We start from the raw sequence: 24,121 nt of genomic DNA on the forward strand, positions 1-24,121 counted from the left end.
CAGAAGGTTCAAGGCCTCCTTGATCACCATCGTAGAGGGAAGCAGTAGAAGCCTCACCTAACTCCAAGTTTTTGGGAGGAAGGTAATGGGTTCTCCTGATGCTGCCCAACAACAAAATCCTAACTGCCCCTTTACAAAGGCAAAAATTGATAGTGCCTGACAACAGACAAAAGGGTGGCGAGGGATGTTTGTTGTGCACCCACAACGATAGAATCTTGCCTCTCAATGGAGGCTTGAAATGATCATGTACAGAAAACTTGCAATTGGTGCCCGAGAGCAAAAAAGTAACGAAAACAATGCAAGGGTAGCAAAACGCTCTCGCACACCTCTTCTCTCTCTCTCTCTCTCTCTCTCTCTCTCTCTCTCTCTCTCTGTCTCTATGTTGCATGCATGAGCTCCAGAATGCATGAGCACATGGAATATGAAACGTAACTTCACTTAACATTCTATATTCTTATTGTAGGCAGCAATTGTGCAAGCTAAGGCGAGTGGAGTGGAGGTGTGTGTGAAGCAGCTCAATCAGGTAACTTTTTAACTCAGTTAAATTATTTGAGAGAGAGAGAGAGAGAGAGAGAGAGAGAGAGAGAAATGACAATGACATGAAATGTTATGGTAAATATATATTATGGTTAAATTTTAATTCAATTTAATTATTTGGTTTGTCTATTCACACAAAGAGAGAGAGAGAGAGAGAGAGAGAGAGAGAGAGAGAGAGAGAGAGAGAGAAGAAAAAGACCAAAGAGATTAAAAAAAATTGGGGGGAGAGAGAAAGAGAGAGATAACAATGAAATGAAATGTTATGGTAATGTGCTCAAAAGAGTACATCCATGTCTAAAATCTAATATCTAACCAACCCAAATGATTTTTTAATATTAAATTGATCATTTAATGTGGGAGAATAAACGGGAACAAGGGTTAGGATATAGACATGTGCTTATAGGTCTATCTCAACACGGGGCCAATGGTAATGGGGCCCAAATGAGAGATGGTCTATCAAAGAGCAAGGCTAACCAATGCAACATAAAGACCTTAGGGTTAGCTTCATTGAAGACCTCCAATAGTTAGTGTTAAAAGTCTTTTGACCTTAGGTAAGTGCTTGAGTTGGGAACCCAGCCCAAGCTTAAGGTGCTTGACATGCCTGATGACTAAAATGCTTGAGATGCTTGAGGTGCTTGATGATTGAGGTGCTTGTCATGCTTGAGATGCTGGGGTTGTACTTGAGGTGAGAACCCAGCCCAAGCTTGATGAGCTTAAGAGCTAAGCTTGTGGTGAGAACTAGGCCCAAGGTTGAGGAGCTTGAAGTGGCACAAAAGTCAAAGTGAATCCCTACAAGGAGGGGGCGAGCCATGCAAGAAAAAAAGGGGTGGTTGCTTGACCACTGTCTCTCCCAAAGAGCACCTCTTGCCAGTTACCCTCATGGTGTGCCTAACGCCTATTGGTTGGCCTTCCACGCGGTCCAATGATAATTTTGAAGATTTAATTAATTGTTTTTACATTTATCAAGTCCTCTCTCTCAAAGGGGAAAGGGGGACACTTGTCCCAAGGCTACCCTTGTTACTTGATTTACCTCCTGCTTGTGAGCGGCTAGGCTAGAGGGGTCCAATGAGCTTCAAGCATGAGCTACAAGGGGGGGGGGGGGGGGGGGGGGGGGGGGGGGGGGGGGGGGGGGGGTGTCGACCAAAGCAAGTAGGGGGCCTGCTTAGGGGGGGTATACTCTCCCACACACACTCTCATTGTGTGAAGTGCAAAGTGCAAGATCTCACTCTCCTTCTCCAAGCCAGTAGAGAGGTTGAGAGCCTACACCAACACTCTTGGCTATGGAGTGCAAATCCAACCAAAAGCCATGCTTCAATGCTTAAGCTTGCCATCTTCATTACTATGCTATTATGTATGCTAGCAAGAAGGGTGATGATAAGTGAGGAACTAATTCTTTCTCCTATGAAATGTTTCTTCTTCCTCTTCCCTACCCTCATTCCGTGCTAGCTCTCTCCACCTTTGAAGGTGTTTGAGGTCTTGGAACTGAGGCTTTAGATAGTTAATGATTTCCATAAAGTTTATGTTATGCTCGTGATGCATGAAGCTTTCCATCTTCATTGCATCACCTAGATCACAAGGAACACAAAGATTGTATTCTAACAAGTCTCTCTTGATGGGAGAAACCATAATACAAATGCCTATTGGAGGGGGGACCGGCTCCACCTAAATCCGGTCCTCAACTGTTGTCATGTTCTCTAAATTCTCTCTCTTGCAAAAGTATTGTTCATGCCAAGTTAACTAAATGCTATGTTATGTTGCTAACTTCAATTATGTTCACCTGCTATGCTCACAAAGTAATTTCTCAAAAGTACTCTCTCTAATTTCCGCTACTCTCAAGTTAATAGGCCAATTCCATTAGATTGGTATGAGAGCATTTGGTTTCTCTTTTCTTGCTTAAGAAGAGATGTCCTTAAGTAGCTTATAAATGGTTGATTTTGTTAATTATATTAGGGTAAGTGGAACTGGGATCTATTATCAGTTTTGTTGAGCCCACTATGTGGGATATGGTGCACACCTCGGGAGCTTTGGACTTAATAATGGAGTCTTTTTAGACTTTCCTACAGCTTTACCATTATTGAGCCATAAGAAGTTCGAAAGGAGCTAGCCCTCGAAAAGTCTGCTATGTTAGACTTACTCTATTACTCTCTATAATTAACCACTTTGAGCCGTGGGTGTAGATACTTAAGAGCCGATTTTCAAAGGCTAAGAGGAGTGGCAACTAAGGTTTTGAATTTTCAAAGCATACACTAAGTACGTACACAAATTTTGCTAACATGGCTGACAATATCCAGGAGAGTAAAATGAACACTGCTAGCTTTGATTTTGCCCAAAAAGGTGCTAATGAAGATGCTCCCATGTTTGTTAATCATCTCATTACTAGGTTGCAGCAAGCTATGGGCAACCCTGCTTTGCAAGCCGAAGTTACTCAACAACTTCGTGCTTGTGGGATTTTCCTTCCTCTCCAAGAGGAGAGAGAGCTTAGGAGGCCTCTTGAAGAGACCCCCAGAAGAAGACTCTCTTTCATACGAGAGGAGGAATCTAAAGAGCAAGAAAGCAATGAAACTTTAAGTTCCTCTGAAGATGTGGCTCCACGAAGATGGCGGTCTAGATGATCACCAACTCCTCCCAAGAGAAAAAGATCAACACACAATCCTTCTCCTCGTCACCCCGAAAGGGAAGAGAGGAAAAAAAGGAAGAAAAGGGCAAGAAAGAGGTCACCCTCTTCTCCTTCTTCTTCACCTTCCTCCTCTTCCGATGAAAGCTATGGTTATTCTCCTAGAGAATACAAGAGGGGAGGACATCGCAAATCATACCCTGCATGGCGAAGGTCACAAAAGCTAACGAAGTTCAAGGAGGGAGGAAAGAGTATCTCTTTTCTCACCTATGATGGCACCTTTGGTGCTACTGACAAAGTGTTGGCCTTCATCCAACAATTTGATGCGGCTTTTGGAGACGAGGGCTTCACAGAGTCCTCCAAGCTACACAATGTAGCTATGCACTTCCAAAAATAGGCTCGTCAATGGTGGGCTAGCCTTCATGTCAATGGCGAAGCCCCAAAGACATCTACGAGTTTCCATTGTGAAGCAATTCCTTGCAAGCGATGCAAAGGACAAAGTGATTATTGAATTGTGCAGCTTGAAGCTTCTCTCCCATGAGTCTATCTACAAGTATGTAGACAAGTTTTTGGATTTACATCTCAAGGCTACTATCTTTCAAAAGATAGACTTGGCGAGCAAAAGCAACAATTCTGTGCAGGATTATCTGAAGAGATGGTCGAATATATGAACTCTCAACGGCCTAGTTCTATCACCGAAGTAATCCATCACACCATGGTTGATTTACGCATCAATTTCCTTCAAGGGGCTAGATGGAATGTCAAGCCCATGGAAAACAAAGACAAAAATGATGCAAAGGGGAAAACCATGCTCAAAATTCTTCCCAAGGCACTTCCAACAACAAGAACAACAATCAGTCCAAGGAGAAGGAAGTTTACAAAGGCAAAAAAAAACTCTCTCCTGAAGAGCTTGAAGCTTTTCGCAAGAACAACAATCATCCCAAGGAGAAGGAAGTTTACAAAGGCAAAAAAAAACTCTCGCCTGAAGAGCTTGAAGCTTTTCGCAAGGACCATAAGTGTTTCAAGTGTCGGGAGCAAGGACATGGCTATCGTTCTTGCTCCAAGAAGAATGCTCACAATGAGACTCCTAGGGCTTCCACCATTGAAGCTCCAAAGGAGGACGTTCATTGCAAAGGATCATCACTTTCCTATGCTTGGGGAAAGGTAAGAGAGCATGATGCTTTCATTTTGTTTGACCCTGGCTCTACTCACAACTTCATATCAAAGGAGTTTGCCACCAAGTTGGGCATTCAAGCTTTTGAGATGGGAGAAATTGTAATGACTGACACAGCTTTCAAGGGATAGCAAGCCTCGGTTACTCCCTTAATTTGGAAGTTGAAGCTTCATGTCCAAAGCTATATCGACAAAGAAGGATTTTTCATCTATTATCTCCAACATGAGGATGCTATCCTAGGGGTGCCATGGTTTGATCGCATGGCTGCCAATATGAAGTTCCTTGAAAGGAGAATCTACTTCACCTACAGGGGAAAGAACATGTATATAGATGCTAGTAAGCGTGGTCGCACTATTCCACTTGTAAATACTCCTACTTTTGATAAATCAATGAAGAGCTCAGTTTCTACGTACATGATTTTTGTCAAAGAGTCTCTAAAATATATTAACGTTTCATCAAATGTAAATGGTAGGAATCAAGAAGAGTTAGACTTGTCTAATTTTCTAAAAGAATTCCAAGATGTGTTCATTGATGATATCCTTATGGACTTACCTCCGACCTCCAATAGTTAGTGTTAAAAGTCCTTTGACCTTAGGTAAGCTAGGGTTGTGCTTGAGGTGGTAACTTAGCCCAAGCTTAAGGTGCTTGACATGCCTGATGACTCGGATGCTTCAAGTGCTTGATGATTGATGTAACATTTAATGGCCTAATAACTTATGTGTAGCGGAAATTAGCATGAACATAGTGGGCATTTCATTAGAATAGATTCCTAATGAGAATTACAAGAGTGCTTGGGTGGAGAGAGCAACAAAAAGCATAACACCTAGTTAGATAGCATCGACAATACTTTCAAAAGAGAGAGCAATTAAGCTATTGACAACAGTTGAGGACCGGATTTTCATGGAGCCGGTCCCCCCTCCAAAAGGCTTTGTATTATGGTTTCTCCCATCAAGAGAGACATTGTACAATACAATTCTTTGTGTTCCTTCAAGACTAGCTAGTGCAATGAAGATAGAAACTTCATGCACTAAGAAAAACACTTAACAAACACAACTTGAATTATCCCCGTTTTCAGACCCAAGACCTCACACACCTTCGAAGATGGTGAGAGCTAGCAGGGTATGAGAGTAGATTGAGAGGAAGAAGGAGTATCTTACGAGAAATATGTACATCTCCTCACATAATCACTCATATGTAGCATAGCTTAGCTTAGTAATTAGCTTGGTAGAGGAGATGAGCATGCATTGAAGCTTGGCTCTTGGTTGGATTTGCATCCACATGCCAAGAGAGTGTTGATGTAGGCTTCTATCTCACAAGCTTGGAGTAGGTGATGAGTTCTCCATTAAATCTTGGGAAGAGATAGTCTTCTCTTTCTTCACACATGAGCCTGTGTGAGTGTGGTGTGTGATAATGCCTTGCAAAAATCAGCCCCCTCTCTCTCTTGGGCGAGCCCTCTTGCTAAATGCTCTTCCTGAAGCCTCATTGGCCCTCCCAAGTCAAGCCAATTACAATTAAGCAGCATAAGTGATAGCCTTCTGACATGTGTCCCCCTTTCCCCTTTTGTGAGAGCTTTAGGTAATTAAATAATTAAACTAAACTCTCATTGGACCCCTTTGCCTCCTGGCCAATAGGAATCAGGCAAGCCATGGGGCTCTTGAATGCTCATTGGACCCCTTGGGAGACTGCCCAATAGTCTTCTAGGAGACTTAATTCTCATTGGTTTCTTTTATTAAATGTTTTTAAATTAATTAAACTAGATTTACTCTAGCTTAATTTTCATTGGTCCACTTCAAGGGTCATCCAATAGAAATTGGGCACACCTTGTGGGCATCTGGCCTAGGGAGCTGGCATGTGTCCCTCATTCCCTTTGTGTAAAGGGAGCCTGTGTGTATGTGTGTGGCTTTCTCTCTCATCCCCTACCTTTAGGGCTCGCCCCCTCCCATGTAGGGATGTGCAAAGACTTTAAGGGCACACACAAAGCATCCAATTTTCCCTAGGGTTGACCTTTGGACACAACCTTTGAATTTTGGAACCTTAGCATTTTGGAAGTCTTAATGGGCTGAACCTTAGGGTCTTTTTAGCCCACTGTTGCAGATGGCCCCCCCTTTGGATCCCTATTTTCCCTCCTTTGGATCCCTACTGTGGCCGGTCTGCTAGCTTAACCAATATTCTAGCTTTTTCTCCCCTGGCCTTCCCCACATTAAATGATCAGTTTAATATGAGAAAATCATTTAGGAGAATTAGATATTGATTATTATGACATTACCTCTCCTCAAAGAGACCCTTCCAGAAATTACTGGTCATTCTAGGATCTCTATCCGACACTATGGACATGGGCAAGCCATGGTACTTGAAAATTTGTGAAATAAAGAGGGTTGCATTTGATGGGCTTTGATAGTCTTTTTGACAGGTATAAAATGAGCTTGTTTACTAAACCTGTCTACTATCGTCCATATTCCCGTATTCCCATGGATAGACTTAGGCAATCCAAAGATAAAATCCATGGATATGCTCTCCCATGGTGAATTAGGGATTGGCAAGGGTTGAAGCAATCCAAGTTGCTTCCCTCTATCAAATTTTGTCTTTTGGCATACCACACATTTGGAAACATACTCTTGTATGCTCACTTTCATGGTAGGCCAATAGAAATATGTTTCAATTCCCTTTAAGGTAGACTAAATCCCTCTATGCCCCGCATAAGGTGGAGCATGAGATTCATACATTACTTTCTCACGTAGTGAGTTAGTAACGCATATTCTATTGCCATAGAGAAGATAACCATCTTGTAAAGTAAATGGTTCTTCTTTCTTCCCTAATGCAAGGGCTGAAATCACATCTCTAAAATCGGGATCAATAGCATACTCATCTATCATTGAAGATAGATCATTGTGAGTTGCTATGGAAACCGCATTCACTCTCGGCCGTCTTGAGAGTGCATCAGCTACTTGATTATGCTTGCCAGCAATGTGAGCAATATGAAAATGAAATTGCAAAAGGAAATTTGCCCACCTCATTTGTTTGTCGGAGAGCTTGGTCTGTGTCATGAAGTACTTAAGACTTTGGTGATCCGTTCGCAGAATGAAAGGAGTCCCCAATAAATAGTGCTTCCATGAGTCTAAGGCATGTAGAACTGCAAGGAGTTCCTTTTCGTATATGCCTAGAGCTTTCTCAATAGGGTCGAGCCTTCGACTCTCATAGCCTATGGCGTGCCCTTCTTGGAGCAAAACAGCTCCAAGGCAATCACCACAAGCATCGCATTGGACCTCAAATGGTTTTGAGAGATCCGGTAGTGTAAGCACAGGTTGAGAGATAAGCTTTTCGAAAGCATTGTTCTCCTTAGCAGACCATGTATACCTAACGCTTTTCTTTGTTAGGTCATGTAATGGTCCTGCAATTTGTGAGAACTTTTCTATGAAGCGTCTATAGTATGCACACATACCTATGAAGCTTCTTAGTTCATGCAGATTCCTTGGTTTAGGCCATCCTTTTATTACCTCTAACTTGGATGGATCCATTTGGATGCCATCTTGAGAGATAATGTGACCTAAATACTGAATCTCTTGCAAGAAAAATTCACTTTTCTTTCGATTAACATAAAGTTTATTCTCTCTTAAAACTTGAAATATTACCTGGAGGTGTTGCTTGTGTTCCTCCAATGAATTAGAGTAGATGATAATATCATCAAAGAACACTCCAGTGAAGGTTCGATGAGGCCTGAACAGCTTCTCCATCAAGCAGTTGAATGTGGCTGGTGCATTGGTCAAGCCAAAAGGCATGACAATGTATTCGTAAAGACCAAATGTAGTACGAAATGCGGTCTTTACAATGTCTTGATCAACAATCCTTATTTGATGATAGCCACTTTTTAGGTCAACCCTACTGAAGTAAGTCGATCCTTGTAGCTTATCAAATAGGTCTTCTACCCGTGGAACGGGAAACCTATTCTTGATAGTGATCCTATTTAGTGCTCTATAGTCGACACACATACGATATGTGCCGTCTTTCTTTTGCACTAATAGCACAGGTGAGCAAAATGGAGATGAGCTTGGCCTAACCATACCCTTCTCAACTAACTCATGCACTTGCCGCATAATCTCCTCTTGTTGAGCTTGAGAAACTCTATAAGGAGGTTTTTTAGGCGGTGAACTTCCTGGAAGAAGTTCAATTGCATGGTCATCATTACCTCGTTTAGGAGGTAGCTCACAAGGGATGTCGTCAATAAAAACATCTTGAAACCCCTTGAGAAAATTGGATAACTCTAATTCCTTTTGGTTGCTTTTATTTTCTTTTGCTAAAGCATTAGGTTCATTTTGAGAGTCTTTAACAAAAATCATGTACACGGAAATAGAGCTCTTTATTGACTTGTTGAAAGCTGGTGTATGTACAATGGGGATGGTGTTACCCATTTCCTTAGCATCTATATACATGTCTTTTTCCCTGAACTTAAAGGAGATTCTCCTTTCAGGAAATTTAACATCGACAGCCAGGCGGTCAAACCATGGTGCCCCTAGGATTACATCCTCATGCTTGAGAGGAGAGATAAAGAAGTCCTCTTTGTCCACATAGCCTTGGACATGAAGCCTCAATTTCCCGATTAAGGGAGTGACTGAAGCTTCTTGCCCCTTGAAGGCACTGTCTGCGGGTAGGACATCTCCCATCTCGTAGGATTGTATTCCTAGCTTGGTGGCCAACTCTATAGATATAAAATTGTGAGTAGAACCAGGGTCAAAGAGAATAAAAGCATCATGTTCTCTTACCTTTCCCCAAGCATGGCATAGAGGAGATCCTTGTGGTGAGTTTGGTGAGTCTCCTCCTCTTGGATTTCAACCAAGGAAGCTCTAGGAGGATCTTGGTGGTTGTTCTTTTGGGGACAAGCGCAGTACGCATGCCCTTGTTCATCGCACTTGAAACACGGGTTATCCTTACGATAACGCTCAAGCTCTTCAGGAGAGAGTTTATTCTTACCTTTGTAAACTCCCTTCTCTTTAGCTTTGTTGGAGTTGCCCTTAGGAGACTTTTGGACATTGTCCTTCCCCTTAGGCTCATTGGAACCCTTATTTTCCGGGGGCTTATTATTTCTTTTTGCCCCCGTTTGGAAATTGATTCGAGAGGCGATCATAGTGTGGTGTATTACCGCCGATATGGTACGTGGTCTTTGGGAGTTGACATACTCCGCCATTTCTTCGGTTAAGCCCGCACAAAATTGTTGCTTTTGCTCTCCAAAATCCAACTTTTTGAAGACAGTGGCTTTGAGTTGTAGGTCCCAAAACTTGTCTACATATTTGTGGATAGATTCATTGGGAGAGAGCTTTAAGCTTCGCCATTCGGTGAGTACTTTGTCTTTGGCATCGGTGGCCAAAAACTGCTTCATAATGGAATCTCTTAAAGCTTTCCATGTTCGTGGAGCTTCACCGTTGGCTCGTAGGCTAGACCACCATTGTCTGGCGGACTTTTGAAAGTGCATAGCTACATGGTGTAGCTTAGAGGACTCCGTGAAGCCCTCATCTCCAAACGCCGCATCAAATTGTTGGATAAAGACCAAGACTTTGTCCGTAGCACCAAAGGTACCATCATAGGTAAGGAAAGAGATGCTCTTCCCTCCTTCTTTGAATTTCTTCAACTTGGACGACCTCTTCCATGCGGCATAGGATTTCCTATGACCTCTTCTTTTTGATGGTTCAAAGGTTGCACCATCACTTTCTTCAGAAGGTGAAGAATTTGAAGAAGGTGGAGAAGAGGGTGACCTCTTTCTCGCCATTTTCTTGTCTTGATCTTTGTCGTCTTCACCATAGCTTTCATAAGAGGAAGAGGATGAAGAAGAGGGTGTCCTCTTTCTCGCCTTTTTCTTCTCTTGCTTTTTATCATCCCTCTTTGAATTATGGCGTGGAGAAGAGTGTGATGGTCTTCTCCGCTTTGGTGGTGATGGAGAGCGTTTAGCCCGCCGTCTTCGTGGAGCCATCTCCGCCGAGGTGGCGGGAGACTCGCTTCTTTCTCGTTCCTTTGGTGGAGGCTCTTGAGTTCCGATTTGGGAAGGAGATGCATCATCAAGAAGTAAATTCTTGAGCCCTTCATATGGATTCTCTTCTTCTTCCCGAATCGGAGAGAGACCTCTTTTGGTAGTCTCACAAGGAGGCTTCCTAGGTGTTCTCTCGTCATGGTGATGAGCTTCGAGAATCCCGTGAGCATGGAGCTGCCGTTGCACTTCACTTTGGAGAGATGGATTGCCCATGGCTTGTTGAAGCCTAGAAACAAGATAGTTAACAAGCATTGACGCATCATTAGTAGCTTGCTCATGAGCAAAATCAAAGTTATCAACATTAATTTCACTCTCTTTACTATTGTCAGCCATTCTAACAACTTTTAGGTGTAAACTTTTTAGGTGTACTTTGGCACTTCAAGCCCTAGTTGCTACTCCTCTTTACCCCTTTAGATAAAGCACTCAAGCTACTGTACCCGTAGCTCGAATACCATTAATTGCAAGGAATAGAAGAGAGGGTCTTTCGACACCAAAACAGCACCGGCTCCTGTCAAGCTTCTAATAGCTCAATAGTGGTTAAGCCGTAGGCAAGCCCCATAGGACTCCACTATTAAGACCATAGCTCTCGACGGTGATGCCTCGTTAACTGCACGAAGGCAGGCGCATTGCAAGGCTTAAAAATCCCTATTCTACTTACTCACAGGCAATTAATAATACCAACCATTTGTAGCTAGCTTGAGGACCTCCCTTCTTGAGCAAGAAAAGAGAAACCTTGAGCTCTGATACCAATGTAACATTTAATGGCCTAATAACTTATGTGTAGCAGAAATTAGCATGAACATAGTGGGCATTTCATTAGAATATATTCCTAATGAGAATTACAAGAGTGCTTGGGTGGAGAGAGCAACAAAAAGCATAACACCTAGTTAGATAGCATCGACAATACTTTCAAAAGAGAGAGCAATTAAGCTATTGACAACAATTGAGGACCGGATTTTCATGGAGCCGGTCCCCCCTCCAAAAGGCTTTGTATTATGGTTTCTCCTATCAAGAGAGACATTGTACAATACAATTCTTTGTGTTCCTTCAAGACTAGCTAGTGCAATGAAGATGGAAACTTCATGCACTAAGCAAAACACTTAACAAACACAACTTGAATTATCCCCGTTCTCAGACCCAAGACCTCACACACCTTCGAAGATGGTGAGAGCTAGCAGGGTATGAGAGTAGATTGAGAGGAAGAAGGAGTATCTTACGAGAAAGATGTACATCTCCTCACATAATCACCCATATGTAGCATAGCTTAGCTTAGTAATTAGCTTGGTAGAGGAGATGAGCATGCATTGAAGCTTGGCTCTTGGTTGGATTTGCATCCACATGCCAAGAGAGTGTTGATGTAGGCTTCTATCTCACAAGCTTGGAGTAGGTGATGAGTTCTCTATTAAATCTTGGGAAGAGATAGTCTTCTCTTTCTTCACACATGAGCCTGTGTGAGTGTGTTTGTGATAATGCCTTGCAAAAATCAGCCCCCTCTCTCTCTCTTGGGCAAGCCCTCTTGCTAAATGCTCTTCCTGAAGCCTCATTGGCCCTCCCCAAGTCAAGCCAATTACAATTAAGCAGCATAAGTGATAGCCTTCTGACGTGTGTCCCCCTTTCCCCTTTTGTGAGAGCTTTAGGTAATTAAATAATTAAACTAAACTCTCATTGGACCCCTTTGCCTCTTGGCCAATAGGAATCAGGCAAGCCATGGGGCTCCTGAATGCTCATTGGACCCCTTGGGAGACTGCCCAATAGTCTTCTAGGAGACTTAATTCTCATTGGTTTCTTTTATTAAATGTTTTTAAATTAATTAAACTAGATTTACTCTAGCTTAATTTTCATTGGTCCACTTCAAGGGTCATCCAATAGAAATTGGGCACACCTTGTGGGCATCTGGCCTAGGGAGCTAACATGTGTCCCTCATTCCCTTTGTGTAAAGGGAGCCTCTGTGTGTGTGTGTGGCTTTCTCTCTCATCCCCTACCTTTAGGGCTCGCCCCCTCCCATGTAGGGATGTGCAAAGACTTTTACGGCACACACAAAGCATCCAATTTTCCCTAGGGTTGACCTTTGGACACAACCTTTGAATTTTGGAACCTTAGCATTTTGGAAGTCTTAATGGGCTGAACCTTAGGGTCTTTTTAGCCCATTGTTGCACATGGCTCTTTTGCATATGGCCCCCCCTTTGGATCCCTACTGTGGCCGGTCTGCTATCTTAACCAATATTCTAGCTTTTTCTCCCCTGGCCTTCCCCACATTAAATGATCAGTTTAATATGAGAAAATCATTTAGGAGAATTAGATATTGATTATTATGACAATTGAGATGCTTGAGGTGCTTGTCATGCTTGAGATGCTAGGGTTGTACTTGAGGTGAGAACCCAGTCCAAGCTTGAGGGGCTTAAGAGCCAAAATTGTGGTGAGAACTAGGCCCAAGGTTGAGGGGCTTGAGGTGGCACAAAAGTCAAATTGAATCCCTACAAGGAGTTGGCAAGCCATGCAAGAAGGGGGGGTGGTTCCTTGACCACTCTCTCTCCCAAAGGGCAACCCTTGCCCAAGGGGCAAGTAGGACACATGCCAAGCCCCCAGCTAGGTTACCCTCATGGTGTGCCTAAAGCCTATTGGTTGGCCTTCCACGGGGTCCAATGATAATTTACAAGATTTAATTAATTATTTTTACATTTATCAAGTCCTCTCTCTCAAAGGGGAAAGGGGGACACTTGTCCCAAGGCTACCCTTGTTATTTGATTTACCTCCTTCTTGTGAGCGGCTAGGCCTAGAGGGGTCCAATGAGCTTCAAGCATGAGCTACAAGGGGGGGGGGGGGGGGGGGGGGGGGGGGGGTGTCGACCAAAGCAAGTAGGGGGCCTGCTTAGGGGGTATACTCTCCCACACACACTCTCATTGTGTGAAGTGCAAAGTGAAAGATCTCACTCTCCTTCTCCAAGCCAGTAGAGAGGTTGAGAGCCTACACCAACACTCTTGGCTATGGAGTGCAAATCCAACCAAAAGCCATGCTTCAATGCTTAAGCTTGCCATCTTCATTACTATGCTATTATGTATGCTAGCAAGAAGGGTGATGATAAGTGAGGAACTAATTCTTTCTCCTATGAAATGTTTCTTCTTCCTCTTCCCTACCCTCATTTTGTGCTAGCTCTCTCCACCTTCGAAGGTGTTTGAGGTCTTGGGACTGAGGCTTGGGATAGTTAATTCTTTCCACAAAGTTTATGTTATGCTTGTGATGCATGAAGCTTTCCATATTCATTGCATCACCTAGGTCACAAGGAACACAAAGATTGTATTCTAACAAGTCTCTCTTGATGGGAGAAACCATAATACAAATGCCTATTGGAGGGGGGACCGGCTCCACCTAAATCCGGTCCTCAACTGTTGTCATGTTCTCTAAATTCTCTCTCTTGCAAAAGTATTGTTCATGCCAAGTTAACTAAATGTTGTGTTTATGTTGCTAACTTCAATCATGTTCACCCGCTATGCTCACAAAGTAATTTCTCAAAAGTACTCTCTCTAATTTTCGCTACTCTCAAGTTAATAGGCCAATTCCATTACATCCATGTGACCATAGACAGGATAAAATATGAGAGAGAGAGAGAGAGAGAGTTAAATGTGAGTGAGATAAGATAAAAAATAGAGGCCATAGAGTGGGGGTATATTCAAATGGTATGTTAACTCTCTCAAAAGGGTCAAATGGAGAGAGAGAGAGAGAGAGAGAGAGATGAGTAGGTGACATATTGCATGAAAGTCTATGAACGAGTTCAAGGACGAGTACATAATAAGATACACCATGCCAAGACAGTTTTTTAATGCTACCTTATGTGGACGATTACTCTTCCTTTTGACATATTCAATCAGGCCCAGGTGCAAATTGTCTCTTTTCCAAGAGAATTTTGTGACATACCTTCCAGTTAATGGAGAAAGAAGTGATAGCTCTATATTCAAAAAACCTGTTTTAGTAACAACATTATTCTCGGTTCTATTCATGCATTCCATAAAGGTAGGTTCAATCCTAAGAGTGTCGAGATAGATTAGTGGTATGCATTGTGCAAAAATGGGATTGTTTGAACTCAATAAATCATCCATATACCTATAGGTATGTCGAAACAGTGTTAGATCAATAGTGGTGTCCATTGTCTCTAGTTGTTTAAGTATCCGTCTATACTCAAAAAAGGCTAGGTAAAGATTGCACATGACTGGTGAACATAAGAATCCCATAGGGATACCATGGATCTGCTGAAAGCATTGATTCCCTAGCAAAACAAAGCAATTCTGAAATAGCCATTCAATAATCTTTATTAAATCACATAGATTATAGTGAGTAGGTGGTCCCTTATGTGTGTTTTTACCCATCTAGGACTCCGAGCAAGTGAAATGGCGTGATGTCCCATCCCATTCTGCCTTCCAAAAACCATTTTACTAATCTGTTGTAGGACAGAAAGAATCCCATAATGCTCAAAAAGTGATATGTTTTCATAGCACTGTGTGATATCAGCTCTTAAAACATGGAAAAGATGCACTGTGGAAGATTAATGAATACTTCAGTCACGTTTTTTACTAGCCAAAATTTATTCACCTGAAGTCCTGTGAAGTTTTTAACTGCTATTATTTTTTCTTCGCAAATGTTATTGAAATTAGTGAGAATGAGATTGAGGCAGGCAGTGATTACATTTGTGGCGTGTAACATAATACAATTGGAGGCATTCGAAATCCACTTGAACTTGTGCTTGTGACTCTTATACATGGGAAAAAGTAGGGGCAATTTAGAACTATGAGTGTCTAGTTTAAAGTGACTAAGTGAAGTACCCAGGTATCGTTGTTGGGCGCATTTCTGACACCCCTTTTTTGTAAATTTGTACATACGGACATGAATCTCGATGTCAAAAGTGTGTGGGGTTTTTAGCTTGCTTTAGCAAGCACATGTACATGCACTGCAAGTCGCTAGTCTAGTGACAGCTGTCGGGATACTGTAAGTGCCCGTGAGTGAGTTTTTTGAAGTGATCCTTGTATATAACTTAAACTCATGTACAAACTTAAAAAATTTCAGCCAAACATCAGAAATTTGTAGGTTTTAGCTCGTTGTGTCTCCTTGGTGCTGTTGGATGCAGTTTTTTGCCCCGACTAGCCTTCTCTACGTGTAGTCGTGCTAGGACAGCTTTCTGTTTGCGTCATTTTTTCTCATGGCGGTGTATGGAATCAATTTTGTTCATCTTCATCTTTCTTGCCAGTCATTTTTCAATATTTCTCTCAAGCTTTAAAGTGCCCCAATTGGAGTTGTGCTCATCAGGTTACGACTAGTTCTCTGCAGGTTATGGCTATGGCAGCCTAGTGGCAAATTGTGTGTACACAAATTCGGAGGGCATGTATCTATGAATTGTGGAATTGATGTTGAAGTTGTGGGTTTGTGATGTTAAATTGTGAAAGGAGAGGCTCTTGTCTTCATATGCATTGGTCGGCATGTGTTGTAAATCCGTGCTTTGAGACAGGGTTTTGCTCCTATGTGACATATTCTCTTGGGTGGGCGATGGCTAGTAAATTCCCAAGGGTCTACTCCTATTGGACTTGTGGTGTTTCAAAAGCTTTTGGTGTCTTGTAGTTCTCTTTCAACGCTCTTGGGTGACATCGCTATAGAGGTGTTCTAGTTTGCTTGTTTCCCAACATCGTATGGCTTCTCCTGGACACATTCTCGATAGCAGGAATTTTGGTCCTTTAAGTCTAGACTCGATCGCTATCTTGGCTAAGTGTTTGCAGATAAAAGTGGGTATTGAGGGGCTTTGTCAAGTCCTACCACAAACCAATTTTGTTTTAGTTTACTTACCATAGAAAACAGTGAAGGAGAGAGCCATGTTGTTTCCTGGCTCACCCATGCAGGTGGGATTGGCCCAATACATGTTTGAAAGTATGAGAATAATGAATCAGAAAGTCTAGTATGTTGTAGACTATCTAAACTCAATACCTTGGCTATGTCAGCCAAGCAGGTACGTAGTGCGGCAAAAGCCAAGTGTGGGTTTAGTGGTTGGAGTGGGATATGATCCAGACCTTTACTTAATAGTTCTTTGATTTCTTTTGAACCAATTAAAGACAGATCGGTAGTGCATACGTGTTGCCCAAAATTATCGAAATTAGAACAGTAGTTTCTAAAAGGAGAACACATACAAGATGGTTGTTTGTCAGACGTCAAAAATTCTATAGAATACACAAAATTCTTCAAAGGGTCAAAAGTCCAACCAAAAGTCAGTTCATCTAACATGTATGTACTGCGAAACACTCATTGAAAAGCATATTGTATTAAACACTTTGGTGTAAATAGATCAAAAATCCGATTCGTAAAATGGCAATGAACAATTCGCTTCTTTAGATAATCTTCTTTGCACAGAAACAACTTTCCAGAAGTAGTTCAATTAATTTGAAAGAGCAATAACATTTCTTGATAGGGAGATTCTTTTCTCTTCCATTGACATAGCTTCTAGCTTTATTACGTCCTTCAGAGGACCCAGGTGTAGAAGAGAGGGATAAAAAGGAGGTGATAGAGTGTGAAGCGGAACTAGTCAGCAGAGGCCTTTTAAGGGTGGGAGACTCCTCTGCATCAAGTGAAGGTTTGAGATGGGATAAAATATGTTTGATACCTTTAGAAGCACTAAGATTTGAAAGTAAATGACTAGGTGCATCTAATTTCAACTCCTTCAGAGCCTCATACATGAAATTCCTAAAGTGAAGATATGCAATTTGGGTTCATACAGCTTCCTTAGCTTGATCACCAAGCCAAGAATAGATCATAGGTAGAAAATGCTCCTCTCTGTGTGATGGGAAGAGGTCCTCCAGATGGTTGAGAAGGAACCAAATCGGATGATCAAACCAGAGGATGTTGCTTTCACAATCAGCTTTTGCATCCAAAGCTTTGCATGCACACTTGATGTAGGGACGGTAGATGTTCCCTATTGACTCAAAATAGAATTCACTACTTTGTTTAGAAAAGGTCATAGTCCCCTTGGTTCTGACATAAATGCCAGATAAGACAGGGCATTTCCTAGAATCCAAGAAGTGCATACCGGAAGGTGCTTTTATGACATCACCTTTGTCCAAGAACTGAACTCCTTTGAGGGTCTCCAGTCGACAGTCTTCACTAGTAGAGGCTGGTAGAGCTGCAAGAAAAACCCAAGTCTCAATAGAGATGGGTGCAACAAAAGCTTTATTATGAAGTTCCCAAAGCTGATGGTCAAGCTCAATTTCTTCAATGGCAATCTGCCTAGGAGGGAGGAAAGGAAAACATTTAGAGACTTTTGGAACCATATCAAGTAGAGATGTTTCACTTGACGAGCTGAGTCCTTTTTGAAAGCTTTTAATTGCTTCCAAAGCCACGTCATCCCTATAGAAAAGGCCTTTTGGAGCCTTAGCAGGATCAAACGATTTAGTGGTAGCAAAACAAGAAGTAAGGCCACAAAATTTCCTGATAAAGTTAGACAAGTCAGCTCCCTTAGCCGAGAACTGTAACAGATCTGATTTATGACTCATTTCAATGGCAGATAGGTTGGAAGCCAATTTCTATAGATGAAGTAATCCTTCCTTTGTATCAACAACTAGATTAGCAAGGATCAATCCTCATGTTCATATATTGTTGATACTTGCATCCAAATATAAGCCCATAAATACATTCCACCATGACAAGTTGGTTTGTGCAGAGCTCCCTGACAAGAATGTGTTTCCAAAATTATTTGATGTAGTGAGCCGTTGTAATGTTCATGGGCCATGTGGTCCTTTGAACCCAAGTTCTCCATGTATGGTTGATGGAAAGTGTAGATTCATGTTTTCACGAACATTTTCTACGTCTATGAATGTAAATGAAAGTGGATATCCTGTGTATATGAGGAGATGCTGGAAGGTTTGTTCCATCTAAAAACTACAATTTCGATAATCGTTGGGTTGTTCTTTACAATCCTCTCTTATCACTAAGATACAAAGCCCATATTAATGTGGAGATATGCTCAACTTCCACTGTCGTTAAAAATCTCTATAAGTATGTCTACAAGGGACATGATCGAGCCACTCTTGTTCTTCAAGATTTTGAAGGAGCAACTAAGATGAGATCAAGAGTTATCTCAATGCACGTTATGTTTCTTTATATGAGGCTATGTGGAGAATATTTGGCTTTGACATGCATAGTGAAAGGCCAGCTATTCAACGATTGCAAGTACACCTTCCATTGTAGAATATGATTACATTTCAAGATGGTGATGATGTATCAAATTTGCTAGATAACGAGAAAAATAAAAAAACTACCTTGACAGAATGGTTTGTTGCAAATCAAAACTATCCAGAAGCAAATAGCTTCACATATACTAACTTTCCAAGTGGTTGGGTATGGAATAAAAGTCAAAAGGCATGGTCTCCACGACAACATGGGGTTTATATTGGAAGAATGTATAATATTGTCCCTATGCTGGTGAGGTTTATTACCTACGAACGCAGCTCAATATTTGCAATGGTTGTAAATCATTTGAAGACTTGTGACGGTATGATGGTCACATTTTTTATACATACAAGGAGGCATGCATACCTAGAGGATTGTTGCAAGACGATGAAGAATGGTCACTTTGCCTCCAAGGGGCATCTTTTTTTCAAAAATGGAATGCAGTTGAGACAACCCTGCAATCATATTAGTCTTTTGTGAGCCACTTCATCCGGTTGCTCTTTGGGATAGATTTTGTACCAAATTTTAAGGACTATGTTTATGCCCTAAGGATGCGTATTTCAGATGCAAGTGTACGATTTGATGGGGCAAAAAATAAAGCTTTTCTTCATATAGAATGCTTTTTGCAACAACATGGCAAGAGGCTTTGCGATTATATGTTGCCTGCAATAGACTCAACAATGGTATCCTTAAGTGAAACCGGTGTTATGGCTGAAGAAACGATGTTTAATGTTGATGAGAAGCGTAATATAGCAGATCGTATGGAGACTTCCTTAAATGAGGATTAGCGAGATTCTTACCACCAAGTGCTGCAAGCTATTGACTCACATTCAGGGAAGGTATTTTTCTTAGATGGTCCAGGTGGCTCAAGAAAAACTTACCTATATAATGCACTTCTTTCACGAAGTTGTCGAGTTGCTCTTGCATGTGCATCATCAGGTATTGCAGCTTTGCTTTTGAGTAATGGAAGAACTGCTCATTCTAGGTTTAAGATACCTTTGGAGCTTCACTCTGAAGCAACCTGCAATATAAAGGTAAATAGTCAACTTGCAGAACTTCTAAGGAATGCAGCTTTACTTATATGGGATGAAGCTCCCATGACACATCGCTATGCATTTGAAGCAGTGCACATAACTTGAAGAGATATTATTCATCGAGATACTTTGTTTGGTGGAAAAGTCATTTTGTTTGGAGGCGACTTTCGACAAATACTACCTGTTGTACCAAAAGGTAGTCGTACAGACATTGTAAATGCTTCATTGTGTCATTCTCACATATGGAAATGTACAAAGATGTTGGAATTAGGGTTGTAGAGAAACGCACACAGCTTGGAGAAGACGAAGGAAGCTCAAGGCACACAATAGAGAGTGTGTTATTTAGTTTGTAATGGAAAGATAGATAGCCCTAGAGTGATGGGTGTATATACAATGCACGGGGGGAAAAACCTCCTCAAGAGGGGAAAAATGCCCCGACGGTCCTAGTGTGTTCACACACATCACTACCACATGTATATGGTAACAAATCTCCCTTAGAGTGATGCGGTGAACGAGAGCTGGCACATGAGTAAAGGGAAGTGCCATGCCCTAAGGACATGATCAGTCCACAAAGGGGAGTAAGCCCAAAGCTTTGAGCTTCTCACAAGACAATGCCTTTGTGAAAAGATCTGCAAGGTTGTCTTGTGTTGGCACATAAGCCAAGCTGATCTCTCCTACTAAGAGACTCTCCCTGACATAGTGGTAATGCACCTCAATGTGCTTTGTGCGAGCATGAAAAACTGGGGTCCTCGCAACTGCCAATGCGCTCTGACTGTCAGTGTAGATAGTGTTGGCAGTGTCCAGTCCAACACCCAAATCAGCCATAAGGCGTCTGAGCCATACACACTCAACCGTAGCTGTGAAGACTGCCCTGTACTCATCAGTGGCCACAGTAGGGTGCTTCTTGCTCAACCATGACAACATGAACTGCCAAGCATGAAACAAAAACCACTTGTGGACACTCACGTGTCAAAACAACCTGCCTAATCTGAGTCCGAAAAAGCATGTAAGTCTGGCGGCAATGATCCCCCCTTGGGATAAAACAAGCCAAGATGGAAAGTACCACTAAGGTAGCAAAAAATCCTCTTGACAACCTACCAATTGTTAGACCCTAGGCTATGCATAAATCTGCTGACCCGTGAGACTGCAAACTGAATATCCGACCTCGTGTTGCATACATAAATGAGGCATCCAACAGCAGTTTGGTAAAGAGTGACATCAACAGGATCAACAGCATCATGTAGACTCAACTTCAAACCTGTTTCCATGGGAGTGGCAATAGGTTTGCAATCCTCAAGTCCAAACTTACATAGTAATGTCTCTATGTAACTTTTCTGACACAAGGCAATCCCACCATTACACTGCTTAAACTGTATACCCAAGTAATGATGCAACAGCCCCAAATCTTTCATCTTGAAAGTAGCATTCAAATCAGCCTTAAAGTCAGCAATATGTCTCTCATTTGGTCCAGTGATCAACAAATCTTCGACATAAAGAACCACAATGAAAAGTACATCACCCTCACGCTTTACATACAATGTGCTTTCTGTTGGACTGTTACAAAAGCCTTGTTGACCAAATGAGTGTCAGCTTTCTCATACAAAGCACGAGGAGATTGCTTCAACCCATACAAAGCCTTGTTACATTTGCACACTTTGTCCTCTTGTCCTTTCTTGACAAAACCACGAGGTTGCGTTACATAAACTTCCTCAAATATGTCACCATTCAAGAAAGCAGTAACAATGTCTCATTGATGTACATCCCAAGCAAAATGAGCTACCAATGCACATATAAAACGCACAGTAGTCATACGACAAGTGGGAGAAAAAGTCTCTTCATAATCTATGCCTTTTTGCTGTGCATAACTCTTTGCAACAAGTCAAGCGTTATGGCGATCAATCTCACCATCCGGCTTGCACTTCAACTTGCAAACCCACTTTGTACCAATGGCCTTTTTGCCAAGAGGCAAATCACATAAAGTCCATGTGTCATTTTCTATAAGTACATATTTTGATTGCATGGCAGCCATCCAATTTTTTGAATTTTATGCTTAATCAAAAGAGGGAGGTTCTCAACATCATGTAAGCTAGACACAACCAAAGCATAACAATCTGATGCATAAGATACATGGCGAGAGCCTGAACGAGTACGACTAGACAAAGGTGCATCCAATTTACAGTCACGTAAAGTGTGCACCAGTCATTTTGGCATACCTCTAGCCTGCTCATTTTCAGCCCTTTCCTCATCAAGTACATCATGTACATCTGCATCAGTAATAGGCTGATCTATAACATTTTTGAAAACCCCCATAGGCTGTACATTTGCCTCATTGGAATTTACATTCGAACTTCCACCACTAAAAAGAGGAACAAAGTGTCATAAATGTCCTGTGAGCTTACATTACTGTCTCTAGTACATGACAGCAAGGGCTGAACAGAATCTTCCACAAACACTACATCCCGTGAAACCAGAATATGCTTTGTTTGCAGATGATACAATCCGTATCTTTTGCTTTCAACACTCTAATTAACAAAAATACATCTGACAGCCGTATCATCCAATTTTTTGCGCTGTGTTTGTGGCACCAGAGCATATGCCAAACAGCCAAAAACATGCATGTGCTCAATAGAAGCCTTTGAAGGAGTACGAGCGGAAGTGCGACGCGAGAGAGAGTGCGAGAAGAAGAGCACGACGATATGGTGAACTCGCTCTACTGTAATGTGTAGAGCATAGTGAGTTCTTATTAGGTTTTTACAAAAGAATATGTGTACATACCTAGCGGCCCGCCCACTTACCTGGGCGACCACATTGGGCTTTATACCCCAACAACCTCCCACTTAAAGTCCAATGTGGTACTTTAAGTGTGAGAGAAGCTACTATACAAGCTAATATACAAGAGATGTAGAGAAGTGATGTACTACCCTACACCTAACTGCTTGCGAAAATGCGCAAAGCTCTCTGAGGGAAGTCCTTTTGTAAGTAGATCAGCAGGATTTTCTGTGGTGTGAACTTTGACAAGCTGAAGTTGCTTATCCTCGAGCATTTCCCTGATGAAATGATACTTCACATCCACATGCTTTGTCTTTGAGTGATAAATTGGATTGCGAGCCAATTGTATAGCACTTTGACTATCACAATATAACACAGGCATCTCTTCTTTGATTCCCAAATCTGTTACTAGTCGATTAAGCCAAATTGATTCTTTGCATGCCTCTGATGCTGCAACATATTCAGCCTTTGTAGTAGACTGTGTAACACAATCTTGTAATCTAGAACGCCATGATACTGCTCCACCAGCCAATGTAAAGACATACCCTGACGTAGACCTTCGGTTGTCTTAGTCACCTGCATAATCTGAGTCTGTAAAACCCTTTACACTTAGCTCGTGACTCCCATAGCATATATGCATACTCTTTGTAGCTTTCAGGTATCTCAATATTCCTTTCACTGCCTCCCAATGTTTCTTGCCTGGGTTTGACATGTATCGACTTACTACTCCCACTGCAAATGCAATGTCTGGGCGAGTAGCAATCATTGCATACATCAAACTACCCACTGCAGACGCATATGGAATCTTATCCATTTCAGCATGTTCTTCCTCAGACACAGGACAATCTTGTTTGCTAAGTTTCACATATGGTGGCAATGGAACACTCAGTGCCTTTCCCTTCTCCATATTGAAACGTTGCAAAACCTTGTCAATATACTCTGTTTGAGATAACCAAATCAACTTCTTTGATCTGTCTCTCTCAATGCGCATACCAAGTATATGACTTGCCTCACCCATGTCTTTCATGTCAAACGATTTTGCCATCTTTGACTTCAAAGCTGAAATTTCTTCCAAGTGCTTGCCAGCAATCAACATGTCATCCACATACAAAATAAGGATTAGCCAACTACCATCCTTAGCCTTCTTTGTATATAGACAGTGATAGAACTCACTACGTTTGTAGCCTTGAGAAATCATAAACTTGTGGAATTTATGGTACCATGCCCTCGGTGATTGTTTTAAGCCATAAAGACTCTTTAACAACTGGCATACCCAATCTTCCTTGCCTTTCTCAACAAACCCTTCTGGCTGCTGCATGTAAATTTCCACATCTAAATCACCATGCAAGAACGCTATCTTGACATCCATTTGGTGCAACACCAAATCTAATATGGCAACCAATGCAAGAAAGCATCTCAATGTAGTCATCTTGACCACCGGAGAGAAGACTTCATCAAAGTCAATGCCTTGTTCTTGCTTAAAGCCCTTGGCAACAAGCCTTGCTTTGTACTTTGGCTGACTATCATGAGCGGTGATCTTATACCTGTAAACCCATTTACAAGGTAGAGTCTTTTTGCCCTGTGGTAATTTAACTAGCTTCCCTATCTTGTTTTTATGCAGAGCTGTCATCTTTGACTGCATGGACAATTGCCAATTCCCGGAGTCCTTCATTTGCACTGCTTCCTTGTAACATGAAGGCTCATTGCAATCAGTCAACATGACATAGTTTATAGATGGAACAAACCTATCAGGAGGTCGCGTGACACGTCTAGATCTACGC

The 24,121-nt window shown here is 41.8% G+C and overlaps 1 protein-coding gene and 1 pseudogene across 1 annotated transcript; both read left to right on the forward strand.

Moving 5' to 3' along the window:
• The window catches only part of LOC147434282 (uncharacterized), a 35,702-nt pseudogene extending 18,695 nt beyond the window's left edge, over positions 1-17,007 (forward strand).
• Positions 17,008-19,088: 2,081 nt separating this feature from the next.
• On the forward strand, positions 19,089-19,676 carry LOC147434283 (uncharacterized). The gene is made up of 2 exons (XM_086489606.1): positions 19,089-19,296; positions 19,477-19,676. The coding sequence occupies exons 1-2, from the start codon at positions 19,089-19,091 to the stop codon at positions 19,674-19,676; spliced, it is 408 nt and encodes a 135-aa protein (XP_086345732.1).
• The last annotated feature ends 4,445 nt before the right edge of the window (positions 19,677-24,121 follow it).

The sequence above is a fragment of the Adiantum capillus-veneris genome, chromosome 19, assembly GCF_014529385.1.
Source record: "Adiantum capillus-veneris isolate H3 chromosome 19, ASM1452938v2, whole genome shotgun sequence".
Taxonomy (NCBI): domain Eukaryota; kingdom Viridiplantae; phylum Streptophyta; class Polypodiopsida; order Polypodiales; family Pteridaceae; genus Adiantum; species Adiantum capillus-veneris.

Bases quoted from the DNA above. Each gene is read 5' to 3' on its own strand.
- LOC147434283 (XM_086489606.1), top strand. From the start codon at position 19,089: ATGCGTATTTCAGATGCAAGTGTACGATTTGATGGGGCAAAAAATAAA. The intron at 19,297-19,476 runs GTATGGAGACTT...GTGCATCATCAG, and splicing joins GAAGCGTAATATAGCAGATC to GTATTGCAGCTTTGCTTTTG.